Below are 13,768 nucleotides of genomic sequence, written 5' to 3' on the forward strand. Positions count from 1 at the left end.
ATATTAATAATCTGTGTATAAAGTACTTAGAGGGTACCTAGCACACCATATTTTATCCAAGTTTAACCCATCGACTCTTCACAACAATCCTGTGAAGTTTGTTAGTAACTGTTATTTTTGTACTTTACCAGTGAGGAAACTGAGATGCAGAGAGGTAAAATAACCAGCCGTGGTCACACAGGTAGTAGGAGGAACACTGAGATTGGAACCAGGGGAGCCCGCCATGATACCTCCAGACACTTTGCTCTTAACCCCTATCCTGTACCTCCTGATGGCAATTAGCTGATGATAAACATCACCATTTAGGACAGAAAATCTGGACAATGTCCAAAAACCATTAGTGAAGACATTTAAACTACCAGTAAGTGCTGGTAACAGTTGGAGGGAAAGGCACTGGAAGAGTTATTTAGCACATAAACTCCGACAGTAGACACTTGGGTCACATCCTCACCTCTTGGGGACAGCCCTCGGTCAATGGATAATGGGCACGGCCTGCAAAAGGCCAAGCCCCTTGCCTAGAGGTGGAACTGAGTCCATGGGATAAATCGTGCCCTAGAGTTCCCCTGAGGATCAGGCCAAGGCTAGACTCCAGCTGAAGCTACATCTTTGCTCAGTGAACTCCTGCTTCCTTGACTCCCTTACAGATTCCTTCTATAATCACTCCCTCAGCTAAACACACAGAAATCTATGTCTTGGGTCTTTTTTTTTTTTTTTTTTAAGAAATCCAACCTAAGACATATCTTTTCCCAAAAGTTCTAGGCTTAATAATAACAACGATGACAACAATGACTGTGTGGTCCACCAAAGCACTCCAGAACCTCCCAATATGTCACAAAGGGAAGAGTGTAATCATCACAATCACCCACTTCACAAGTTCCCCAGGGCGTGTTTAGTGGGATATTATCATTACTGGCATCTTCTCCCTCCTTTTCTTCTATTTTGTCTTAACTGCCCCTCTACCCTCAATACCACCCCAGGAAACATTCAAAAAGAGTATGCATACTCTTACCACACAGTTATTTCAATAGGTATTTAATTACAGGAAATGATAATACATATTGCCCAAAATGCATTGGAAAATAGAATTCTCTGTGCTGCCAGAAGTCCTGATTTGTGGCTGCCTTCCTTCTTTGTAGTATTTTCTTGCATCAACTGGCATCTGCAGCACAAAAGCCAACCTGGCTAGGCTGAATGCTTGCTAATTGTCAATGGATTTCAGGCCAGCCTTGTTACTTTAGAGTGATGGGCACATGGCCTCTCTGAGACCCTCCTGCTGAAAGATTCTGATCCCACATTAATGAGTGAACGAAAGCATACAGGGTAGAGGAGCGATTATACTGAAGCAGAACACAGGTTATTAGAAAAAAGTAAATTGGGTTCTCCAGAAACCTGTACTCTCACAGGGGAGATGAGACTAACCGCCAAGGAGCAGCCATGAACCATGTAAGACAAGTGGAATTAAGTGCCAAAGTGCGTGGTTCTAACAAAGGGAGTGTGGGTCTCAGAGACCAGGAGAGATGAGAGCTGGAGTAGCCAGAGAAAGCTGCCTGCATAAACTCTGGAAGTGGATCCTTAAAGAAGGCGGTGTATTCATGGTATAGACTCAAACGAAGCATATTTTGATCACTTTAGCCTCATTCCTTCTGAATCAATAAACATCCTTCCTAATAAAATTATGAGCAGATAACTCGGCTAGGTTTCAGCCCCCAAGATGAGACCTGACATCAAGTGTAAGGATGGGTGCAGTGTAGAAAACCTCACGCAGGGTCCTCAGATCTGAATTCCAGTCCTGACCCTACCACCAACTGGGACAGCTGGACCCTGAGAGCCAGTGACAAAGAGGAAGAAAATTCACTCCTCCTGGAAACTGCAAATGAGCTTTGAGACCAACGAGACTCTGGAGTTGCCGTGAAATCCCGCAAGATTTGTGTTTATTCTCTCAGATGTGTGGAGATGAGATAACGAGCCCCTTCTGAAGCCTGTTCTCCCTGACAAGGCTGCCTTTTCCGGGGAGCCCTGGAGGGCTGTCCCAGGTGCTGATGCATGATTCAGAGACAACCTTTGTGTTCACTGCATCCTTCCCACAAAACCATTCCCAGAAGTATTTTAAATAACCCACTGGTTTGCTAAATAAGAAGAAAGCTAAAACTGTCAGCTGTGTACATCTATTTGAGTCATCTAAGCTGCTTTCTACCAAATGCTTAAATGACCTCCAATTAGTTTGATTCCAAACCTAAAATGAATCCGACTGGATTATTCCACCAGGTAAGTAGGATGTAACTGTGACCTTGATAAGGTTAATAAGATACCGGCTCTGAAGTAAGGTCCACACAAACTAGGGAAGACAAAACCGGGCAGAGACCCTGGCCATTGTCATCAGAACTTGTCACCCAATGGGATCGTGTCCAGACTGGGGTTTCAGCTCCTGTATGAAATACACAAGTAAGACTGGGTTTGGTTTGGCTTGGTTTTTTAAGAAACCTACAGTGGCAATTTTTTCAGGCTTATGGATGTATCAGTAGGTAAATTTTAGAAAATACAGTTTTATGAGGCAGGGGGCAGGGTACTACGTGGCATAGTTCAGAGAATTCACTGTAAATTACTGTACTTCCTGCAATTATGCTGTGGGTGGGATTAATCATATGTACTGGAGCTTTGGCTTTGAAACAAGACAGACCTGAGTTCGAATCTGGGCTTTTTCACTGACTAGTCATGTGACCTCGAACAAGTTACTTAACTATTCAGAGTCTTAGTTCCCTCCGGAACAAAATAATACCTCTGTCACAGGGTCACTGAGAGGATTCTGTGAGATACTGTAGATAGAATGTTTAACACCCTGGTCGGCACAGAGAAGATGCTCAGTAAATAGCTACCAGTATTAAGAAAGGCATGTAGCATAGCTGTTCAGCACCCCAACTCTGGGATCAGGGCAACCAGGGTTAAGATCTAAACAGCTTTTCTTTCTGGCTCTGACACCTCAAGCAAAATACTTAAAGTTTCTAAGCCTCAATTTCCTCATCTGTAAAACAAAGATAAATATTCCTCTCTCCTAACGTTGTTGTCAGGTAAAAATGAAAGAAAGCCTTTACAGTGCTTAGCATGGTACCTGACTCAGGGCAAGAGCTCAGTAAATGTTGACAATAATATTTGGAGACAGCAACCCCATAAGGGATTGTCAATGGATTTCAGGCCATTGACAGGATTGAGGAGGGTTAACTTTGTTAATTTCCTTCATTCTCCCCAAGAGACGCAACCCTTGGAAGAAAAAGAAGGAGTTTGGGAGAAGGTTCCAAGTCGAAGTAAGCACAAAGAGTCATCTCTTCTCTAAAGGGTTCCTCCTGGCCAAGACTGTCTCTCTTTCTCCACTCCCTTCAGAGATCTCATATTATTCTACATTACATATTATAATCAAAACATACTACAAGTCATAATGTCAACCAATAGTGTGCCTAAGCTTTCTTACTTCTACTGGCCACAAACCTTGGCTTTCCCTCTTGTAAGCTGTTCTGGGCTCAGGGAAGTGGTAGCTGCCCTCCACTCTGGGCCCAACGCAAGCTGCTAGTACCCCAAGCCCCATCTTATATGGTCTCATACAAAACTGGGTGTCAACAGCCCGGCCCTAAAAATACTTCCTTCTGGGAAATATTCTGGAAATTGCCTTTCTGGAAAATAAGCAAACTCTATCACGTTAAGTAAAAATCCATTCTAAGTTTTCAAAAATTACCATTGTGTTCTCATTTTGTTATTGAGAAAGTTAAGATTGTAATTGGTTAAGCAATTTTCCCAAGAATGTACTAAAGGAGGGACATGGCCCAACCAAGTCTATCTTAACTCAAAAAGAAGGAAGAAGAAGAAAAGACATGGACCACCAAAAAATGAAATCTTCTCCCCTGGGAGCTGAGTATTTGCCTCATAGTCTTAGAGATGCCAAGACTTAAAAGTTGAGGCTTGGATCTGAAGAAAAGGTAATTCTGTTCCCCTAAGAGGAAATCATGATGGGGTAGAGAGAGCCCCGAATTTGGAGTTAGAAAGTCTCAGATTCAGATGTTGACTCTGATTCTTCCTAGGTGTGGACACACAACTTGACAAAGCTGGGCATCCTCCTTAACATCTCTAACTTCCCTTTACCCTTCCATAAAATAGTCATGGCTGTTCCCAACTTGGGGGGCTGCTGAAAGGATGAGGGCTACCGTATGGGTTGGGCCTTGCCTGTGGAACAAACTCAGTGTGACTGCATCTGTACCCAGATGATCTGCCACCTAATCTCTGGTTGTGTGCATTCAACAATCTTGTCCCAAAATCAGAGGGAACCCTGGGATCTGTGATGGACAGAAAACGAACTGTGACAGTTTCAGAATTCGAGGTTGAGAAAATGATGTTAAAATTAACCAAGTTTCCTCATCATTTGGAAGTAGGAAATATCGGACTATCCAAAAAACAGCAGGGAGGGTTCTTTGATTTCATACACCATAAAGATGCAGTGAAATGTAGGAAGGCAGCAAAACAAATTCATAGCAAAGAGCACAGAATTTGCCGTCAAACTATTATTGCTCAAAATCCAGATCTTCCACTTATTAAACTGGGTAACCTTAGACAATCTCCCAGAAGTTCAAATTCCTCATTAGGGAAAAATTAAGATAACCAGCCTTGACTACTTCCAGAATTAAATAAGACAACATATGCACAACCCAAAAATGTTCAGTGGAAAGGGTGAGTAGGTGGACTGTAAGCAAACAAGAAGACCATAACAAAATCAGAAATAACAAACTAGATTTACCTACCTAATATGGATAAATCACAAAAATATAGCGAATGTGGGAAAAGACACAAAAATCATGTATGTAAATTTTAAAACACACAAAAATCATGGTATTTTTTAAAGGTATACATGTTTCTAAATAAATATAAAAGGGATAAACATTTCACATACACTAGAGTGGGTCCCTGTGAGGAGCTGGGGAAGGATTAGGGGTGGAGGGAGAAGGAGGGAAAATCATAAAATAATATGAGAAAGTTCAGTGATGGTTTATCAGGAACTGAAGAATATGATTCACTCAATTTTGGACTCAAGATTTCATAACATTATGTTTAAGTTACTATAAATCACTTGAAATAGTGCCCGCATATTTTTACATAGTAGCAAAGGAGGAGACACGTTACATAGCACAGAAATCAGAAAAATTCTTTCAGCCTCATTTATCCCATATACCCAGCTGTAGAAATTATGGATTGTGAGAGCAAAAGAACTTTAACAATCATATAATCTAGCCCCACCATTTTTCAGGACAGAAAGCAAAGCCCTGGGTGGGGAAGTGAACTTCTGAAGATCATTCAGCTAGTTAGTGTCTGTCCTGGAGATGGTAGCCACGATCTTGACCATCCCAAGTGGGCCTTCCAAAGAACGTAACTCATCCCCAGAGCAGGCTGCTGGAGTGGAGTGGAGTGAACAGCCCAAGGAGGCTATGTTTTATATGATATGTCAGTGCTTCCTTCCCACCAGGGACCCCTGATTAGAGCCAGAGGAGACCCCTGACCCAAGATTAAAGTGGAGAGAAAGACTTTTAGTTATCCTTTTAAATTATTATTGAGATATGATTGACCTACAACAGTGTGTAAGTTTAAATTGTACAATGTGTTAGTTTGATACGTTTATATATTGCAATATGATTGTCACCATAGCTCAAGCTAACACTTCCATCATGTCCCATAACTGTCATGCCTTCTTTGTGGTGAGAATAACCAAGAGCTGGTCTCTGAGCAACTCTGAATTTCATAACACAGTATTCCAACTAGAATCACTCTACTGTGCCCTAGATCCCCAGAACTTATTTATCTACTAGTTGCTAGTCTGTACCCTTTGCAACATCTTTTAATACCATCAGACCAAGCAATATTTGACCACACACTGAATTATCCAAAAAGGAAAATATTCATCAGTGGGTAATATGGGGGAATTGTCCACATAAAGAGCAAATGTGTCATCTTCCAACTTCTGAAATGCCTTCATGAGAAGAAGGGATTAGAATTGTTGTGTCTGGAAGGGGTGAAACTGAAGTCAATGTATGGAAGGTAAAGAAAGAGACTCCAGATCCAAAAAGAGAATTAACAGGTAGAACTGTCCGCAGATGGAAGCTCACACAGCAACCGACAAGCCCGTGGAGGGTGGGCAGTAGAAGGGACTCCAGCACCCAGTGGGGACTAGAACGGATGCTGCCTACATTATTTTCAAATCTCACAGTCTATGTGTCTCTTATTTGCATGGAAGTTTCCAGGTATAAACCAGAGTTAATCTGAATTAGAAACACGAGCTCACAGCTCAATGCCCAAAAAAGCAGAAGAACATGGATATGCGAGGAGGATCAGCCAGGTACAGGATTTCTCACAGACAAGCTCTGTACATTGGCCCAGAAAAATAAACCTAACTTCCCGCCTCAGAGAGTAAACAACTGCCCATCAGTTCTGGGACTTTTTTGTTTATTTCATTCTCAGCCTCAGATCAATAGCCTATGTTGACTCCATGGCCAAGAACAATCTCACCATCGTCACTGAGTTCATCCTCATGGGTTTTTCTGACTGTCCTACGTTGGAGATTCCCCTCTTCCTGGTGTTTCTGAGTTTCTATCTAGTGACCCTTCTGGGAAATGTGGGGATGATCATTCTGATCCAAGCGGATACCCAACTCCACACCCCAATGTACTTCTTTCTGAGCCACCTCTCCCTGCTAGATGCCTGCTACACCTCAGTCATCACCCCTCAGATCCTGGCCACACTGGCCACAGGCAAGACAGTCATCTCTTATGGCCAGTGTGCTGCCCAGTTCTTTTTCTTCACCATTTGTGCAGGTACAGAGTGTTTCCTGTTGGCAGTGATGGCTTATGATCGCTATGTCGCTATTAGCAACCCACTGCTCTACAGTGTGGCCATGAATCCCAGAATCTGCTGGACTTCAGTGGTGGGAGCCTACGTCTGTGGGGTATCAGGGGCCATCCTGCGTACCACATGTACTTTCTCCCTGTCCTTCTGTAATGATAATCAGATCAACTTCTTCTTCTGTGACCTCCCACCCCTGCTGAAGCTGGCCTGCAGTGACACAACAAACACTGAGATTGTCATTGTCTTCATTGGCAACTTTGTGATTTTGGCCAATGCCTTGGTCATCCTGATTTCCTACCTCCTTATCATCAGGGCCATTTTGAGGGTGAACTCTTCAGGTGGCAGGATCAAAACTTTCTCCACATGTGCCTCCCACCTCACTGCCGTGGCCCTTTTCTTTGGGACCCTCATCTTCATGTATCTGCGGAGTGGTTCAGGCAAATCCCTAGAGGAGGACAAGGTCGTGTCTGTCGTCTACACCGTGGTCATCCCCATGCTGAACCCTCTGATCTACAGCCTGAGAAACACGGATGTGAAAGCAGCCTTCAGAAAGGTCACTGGTAGATTCCAGGTGTCCCTGGAATGTAGACCTGGGTGAAAGGACCTCTCTCAGTCCATTTTTTCCCCACATCACTGTATCCTAATAGGCACCAGCACTATATGCAACCTACAGAGAGAAGGTCGACAGTTACCACAGGCACTCAAGAAAAACTGAAAATGTGATATTTCCAGCAATTCCAAAGTACTGTCTCCTCCCCATCCCCACTTCCAGTCCATTGCTTAGAACTTGGAAGTCTCTCACTACTCTCTGACATCATAACTTACAGAATCTCAGAGGCCCAGGAGTTCTTCAGTTTATCTCATCCCATCTCAATACTCTTTGTACCCATGCTTGGGTCTCCCATCCTTTCCCTCTCAGTTTGGTTCCCATGGGTACTGCCTTTTTCTCTGTGACAAAGATTATATCTGGAGATCTTTCAATGTGTGAGTGATCACCTCAGTAAGCAGGGAGAGTTGTGTAAGACAAAACTGAGTCTCTAAATGGCCAAGGGAAGGGAGAGTTTAAGACATGAGCCTTCCCTACATGTCATTATGAATTTGTCAAAACCCACAGAATGTACAACATCAAGAGTGAACCCTAATGTAAACTATGGACTTTGGTTGATAATAATGTGTCCATGTTGGTTCATCGATTGTACCAAATATGCCACACTGATGAGGGATGTTGAAGGTAGGGGAGTGTGTATGTGTGGGTGGGGAGGGCTACGTGTGAACTCTGTATTTTCTGCTCAGTTCTGCTGTGAACCAGAAATTGCTAAGAAAGAAAGAAGGAGAAAGAAAGGAAGAAAGGAAGAAAGGAAGAAAGAAAGGAAGAAAGAAAGGAAGAAAGGAAGAAAGAAAAAGAAAGAAAGAAAGAAAGAAAGAAAGAAAGAAAGAAAGAAAGAAAGAAAGAAAGAAAGAAAGAAAGAAAGAAAGAAAGAAAGAAAGAAAGAAAGAAAGAAAGAAAGAAAGAAGGAAGGAAGGAAAGAAGAATAAAGTCTATTAAAAAAAAAAAAAAGACATGAGCCTTCCTCTTCCCTGTTCTACAGACTCAAGTCACCTCCTTGGAGTGTCTTCCTCCTTTGCTCATGCCAGAACAATGGAATTTGCAAATTTCAAATTTGCAAACTGCCTTCCCACTCAATCACCCACTGGTTTTGTTGTTCCCGCATTAATGTTACTCTGATATCTTCAAGATGAGCAAAGCCTTTGAGGATGTTTCCTCAAGGACCAGTTTCTTAGTTTCTGAAGCCCATGGGGCACCTTCCTCTGCTCTTCACTGACATTGCCTGCCTCATGAACGGTTCTCTCCCACCAAGCATCCTATTTCCAGGAATAGCAAAGTCAGAGAGCAAAGGCCAGGATGGGGACAATGATGAACCACATATTATCTTCTCTGGCAGGAGATTTGGTAAGAGGGGAAGGTAACTAACTCCTGCACATGACTGCAAAACCCTTCAGGGCAGAGTCTGTTTCCTTCATTGCTGAACTCATCCCCAGGTCCAGAGTCTTGACCAAACGAGCTCTCGAAAATTGCTTCTGAGCACATTTTTATGGCATATGTATAGTCTCATTTGCACCTCAAGGAAGCTCTATAAGGCAAATGGGGAAAATATGGTAAAATAGAAGATCCCCCATTTTGCAATTAAGAAAACACTTTCTCATAATCCCTTTGGACCTTTGCTCAGAGTCCCTTTGTTCAGAGTTTACAGCCATAGACAACGCACAGCTTTCGGAGTCAGGCTTGTATCTGAATCCCTATTTTACCCCTAATTCACTGTGAAACCTAGGGTAAATGGTTAATTTCTCAAAGATCCTAAATTCCCTCAGGTCTAAAACAAATATAACATCTCCTAATTCAAGAGCATATTGTAAAAATTGAATAAGGTGATGAATAACAAATCTAGTACCAATCAGTTGCTCAACATACATTGTTCTCTTCCGTCCGCTTTACCTCACTTGCTGATGTCAGCCCTGGGCCTTGCCACAGCTGCATGGCCATCAACAACAATGAAATCGATCACAAACAAACGATAGTGAAAGTCAATGAACTCAGGAAGATGAATAACTCAATACTTTCCACCCAAGAAATAAAATGAACAACCTTGAAGACAGCATTCCTTGTTTGTGTGATGATAATACAAATACAAATTTTAGTGAAGCAGAGCATCATGGAAAAAAGAACGTTCTTACTGAATTATGAAACCTATGGGACAGAGATACTTGGAGTCAGTAGTGGTACACATAATTTAGTATTGCATCCAAGTAAGTTATGATGGTTTTTCCATCAAAGTAGAAGCCATTGTTGCTAACATTTACAAATATTTTCATATAGACACTGTTAGAGAAATGAAGTTACAAAATATTTTGACCAAGATAGGATTGAATAGCCAAAAAAAAAAAAAAAGGCAAACAAAGGAAAACCCTTCTGCAAAGCAGCTAAGCATTCCTGTCCTGGGTCTTATCCACAGCATCGCAGAGGTATGTAAGCCTTTGAAATGCTACTTTTTAATCAACCTAAGTGCTCTACAATCATATTGAGCTCGTTTGTTTAAATGTTCCCCAAATTCTGACTGTATTTATTTAAAATCAGCTAGAGATTTTGTATCTTTAGTCAAAGCACGTAGTGAAGCCTTCAACTTTTGAAGGCTTTAGCAAGTTCCAAGTATTGAAAACAAATCTTGCAAGCTGGATGGCATTGAAATATATCCCTTCCATTGGAAAGGAAATGCTAAACAAAATAAACAAGCGAATCTGCTTCCAAGATGTAATTCTGAAATTACATAATTGTGGCTTGGAATATATTGACTTGTAACAAGACTCTTTTTGGTGGAGCTCCTGATTGCAGTTGGATAAATTTCTGTTTGGAACTGGAGGAAAATAAAAAAAATCAATCATTTTTCAGCATTTAGATTTGATGAAACATTCAAAAGTAGCATCATTTTAGGATTTTTCTCCTGTAAAAAATTGTCAAAGAAAGATATTCTAACTGTAAACAAAGATGCACATGTGAAAATACTTAATTTCACTGAAATATACAGCTCCATGTAAAAAAAATTACAATTGAGAATATTCTCCATTTAGCAAAATTTTCTTAAAGCCTGTTAGACACCTCTATGAAGAAAAAGAACTGTTCCCATCAAAATACTGTAATTCACTGCAACAATCTGAATGATCTCACTAACATGATATTGAATGAAAGGTATCAGACACAATAGGCTACATACTGTATGATTCCAAATATAAAAGGACAAAGACAAGCAAATTAATCCATGCTATTAAAATTGAGGGTGCTGATTGGAATGTGCACAGAAGGGTTTCAGGGATCGGTGATGTGTTGAATCTTAATCTAGTGCTAGTAACTCAGGTGTGTTAAGACTATGAAAATTTGTGTATGATATTAATTTTTCTGAATGTTTGTTATACTTCAATGGCATTTTTTAAATATTATGGACATTAAGAATATTCTTAGGCATGACTGTAATATTGCAATACCATTACCACACCTAAGAAAATGACCAATTACCCCATCCCATAATTTCATATCTAGTCCACATTTGTACTTCTCTTATTTACCCAAGAATGGGCTTCATTAATTTTATTAGTTTTACTCTGGATCCAATCAAAGTTGAAGCACTGCGTTTGATTGTTACATAATTTTACATTCTTTTAATCTCATACTGTTCTCCTTCCTTTTCATTTGTTTCAAGACACTGATAGTTGAGTAATTAATATAATTAATAAAAATAGTAATTAATAAAAATATGTTCTACATTCTAGATTTGTCTGGTTGGTTGCTAATATCTGGGGCAAGGATACCTGGCTTCCAAGGATACATGTTTTGTATAATCCCTTCCCCTAGAATGAGGGGAGGCCCTGGGAAAATGATGGGACAGCACTTATGTTGCTAGGTTACCAGATATGGAAGATGTATATAGGGTCTCTAATTAGTTGATACTGAGTTCATCAAAAGGGAAGTTATCCCGGGTGGGTCTGACCTCATGGAGTAAGCCTCAAAGAGAAATTCAAAACAGCAGAGGCATCTCCTACGTACCCCAGCCTGCAGCTACGGATGACTTGGGCACCACAGTCATACAACTGCAAAGCAGTGAATTCTACCAACAGGCTGCTGGGGCTTGTAAGAGAACTTTGAGTCCCAGGTGAGGGTAATGCCCCACCCGGTGAGTGCTCCGATTTCAGTCGCAGGAGACCCTGAGCAGAGGACTTGGATAACCCATACCCTGACTCCTGTCTCATGGAAATTATGAGATACTAAATATGTGTCATTTTTGTTTGTTTGTTTAAAAATATTTTTACTTATTTTATTTTTATTGAAGTGTAGTTGATTTACGTTAGTACAGCAAAGTGATTCAGTTATACATACACATATATTTTTTCTTTTCAGATTATTTTCCATTAGATATTACAAGAAATTGAATATATTTCCCTGTGCTATACCTTGTTGCTTATCTATTTTATATATAGTAATGTGTATCTGTTAATCCCCAACCCCTAATTTACCCCCCCTGCCCCACCCTTTCCCCTTTGGTAACCATAGTTTGTTTTCTATGTTTGTGAGTCTATTTCCGGTTTGCAAATAAGTTCATTTGTATCCTTTTTTTAGATTCCACATATAAGTGATATCATATGATATTTGTCTTTCTCTGTCTGACTTACTTCCCTCAATATGATCATCTCTAGGTCCATTCATATTGCTGCAAATGGCATTATTTCTTTTTTTGGTTGAGTAATATTCCATTGTGTATATATATAGCACATCTTCTCTATTCATTCATCTGTCCAGACATTTAGGTTGCTTCCATGTCTGGCTATTGTAAATAGTGCTGCTATGAATATTGGGGTACATGTATCTTTTCAAATTATAGTTTCCTCCAGATATATGCCCAGGTGTGGGATTGCTGGATCAATAAATGTCATTTTAAGCAGCTAAATTTGTGGTAATTTGTTACTCAGCACTGGAAAACAGGCATGTCACCCTCCCTTGTATTTCTTGTAAATTAAGAGTGATTTTAAAGCAGCATCAGATAAACTTTTTCTGTCAAGAACCAGACTAAGTATTTAAGGCAGTCTCTGTTGAAACTACTCGTCTTCCGTTAGAATGAGAAAGAAGCCACAGGCAATACTAAACAAATTATCATGGCTGTGTTACAATAAAACTTTATTTTACAAAGCCAGTGGCCAGCCAGATTTATATTCGTGGACCTTAGTCTCCGCCCCTGCACGCTTCCTACTCACGGGCACCCCCTTCAGGCTGACCTGTGCACAGTCCCTGCTCCCCTCCCAGTTCTCCCACCAAACTGGGGCCCGGAGCGCCCCTGTGATTACTATGCTGTTGGCACTAATATGTTGTTGTTGGCATAATCAGCCCTTATTTTTCACGGCACTTAAATTTTACAAAGCTCTTTCCAGTGCCTGATTATCACATTTGCGCTTCACAACAGCCAAGCGAGCGAGGGCGGCACGATTGCTCCCATCTTGTGAGAATTGAAAGCGAGACCCTCACAGAGACTGAAAGCCTCTCCCGGCTCCCGCAGCCAGTGGTGTGTGAGCCAGGACTTGAATCCTGGGGAAGGTCTAAGCTGTCTCATGAGAGCTCACACTGCGGGGACCAGCCCACGTGATGCGGGCTCATTGCCATGGGCTGCGGGAGGGATGTTTTCTAACAAAGACGACTTCCAGTCTCCAGCCAGGTCGGGGGCCCGGGGGCCCTGGGCCTCCTGAGGCGTTCCTGGAGCTCCCGGCTGGGTGTGCAGCCTGCCCCGTGAGGCAGGCTGCGTGGGAACGGACATGGCTCCTCCCCTCCACCCCGCAAGGGGAGGTGTTTCAAAACACACGAGCCGCGCGGCTGCATCAGCAGTTTCACCCAGCGAGTCAGCAGATGGCTCTTGCAGGTGATGCCCGGCCCCATTTCTGCAGGACCGCCTTGTCACTCCGTGCAGTGTGGGGCAGGGTCCAAGTGATTCGGGTTCTAAGCCTGTCTCTTCCGTTCACTGCCTGTGTGACCTGGAGCAAATCACTCCATCTCTGCACATCAGCTTTCAGCCCATAAAATGAGAATGACAACTCCTGCATCACATGGACTATAATGAGGACCAAATGGGAAAATGGGTTCAAGGATGCTTTGTGCACCGTACAGTTGTTACTGCCCCCTGAAACTGCCCTTCTGAGACCTGTAAAAATCTAAACCCTCCCTCGTCTCTCCTCAGCCCCAATCCCTCCTGGGTCAAGAGTTATGACTATTCCAATGCTCACCTGATTGTATTCGTTCGAAAATCAGAGTCCGACCTGAAAGGAGCCTTCAAGGCAATTCAGTCCAGGCATCAAATTGTGGCCC

At 42.0% G+C, this 13,768-nt stretch overlaps 1 protein-coding gene across 1 annotated transcript; it reads left to right on the forward strand.

Moving 5' to 3' along the window:
- The first annotated feature begins 6,517 nt into the window (after positions 1–6,517).
- Positions 6,518–7,471, forward strand: LOC105101240 (olfactory receptor 9I1). Its single transcript, XM_010994360.3, has one exon. The coding sequence runs from the start codon at positions 6,518–6,520 to the stop codon at positions 7,469–7,471; it is 954 nt and encodes a 317-aa protein (XP_010992662.3).
- Positions 7,472–13,768: the final 6,297 nt, after the last annotated feature.

This window comes from Camelus dromedarius, chromosome 12 (assembly GCF_036321535.1).
Source record: "Camelus dromedarius isolate mCamDro1 chromosome 12, mCamDro1.pat, whole genome shotgun sequence".
Taxonomy (NCBI): Eukaryota; Metazoa; Chordata; class Mammalia; order Artiodactyla; family Camelidae; genus Camelus; species Camelus dromedarius.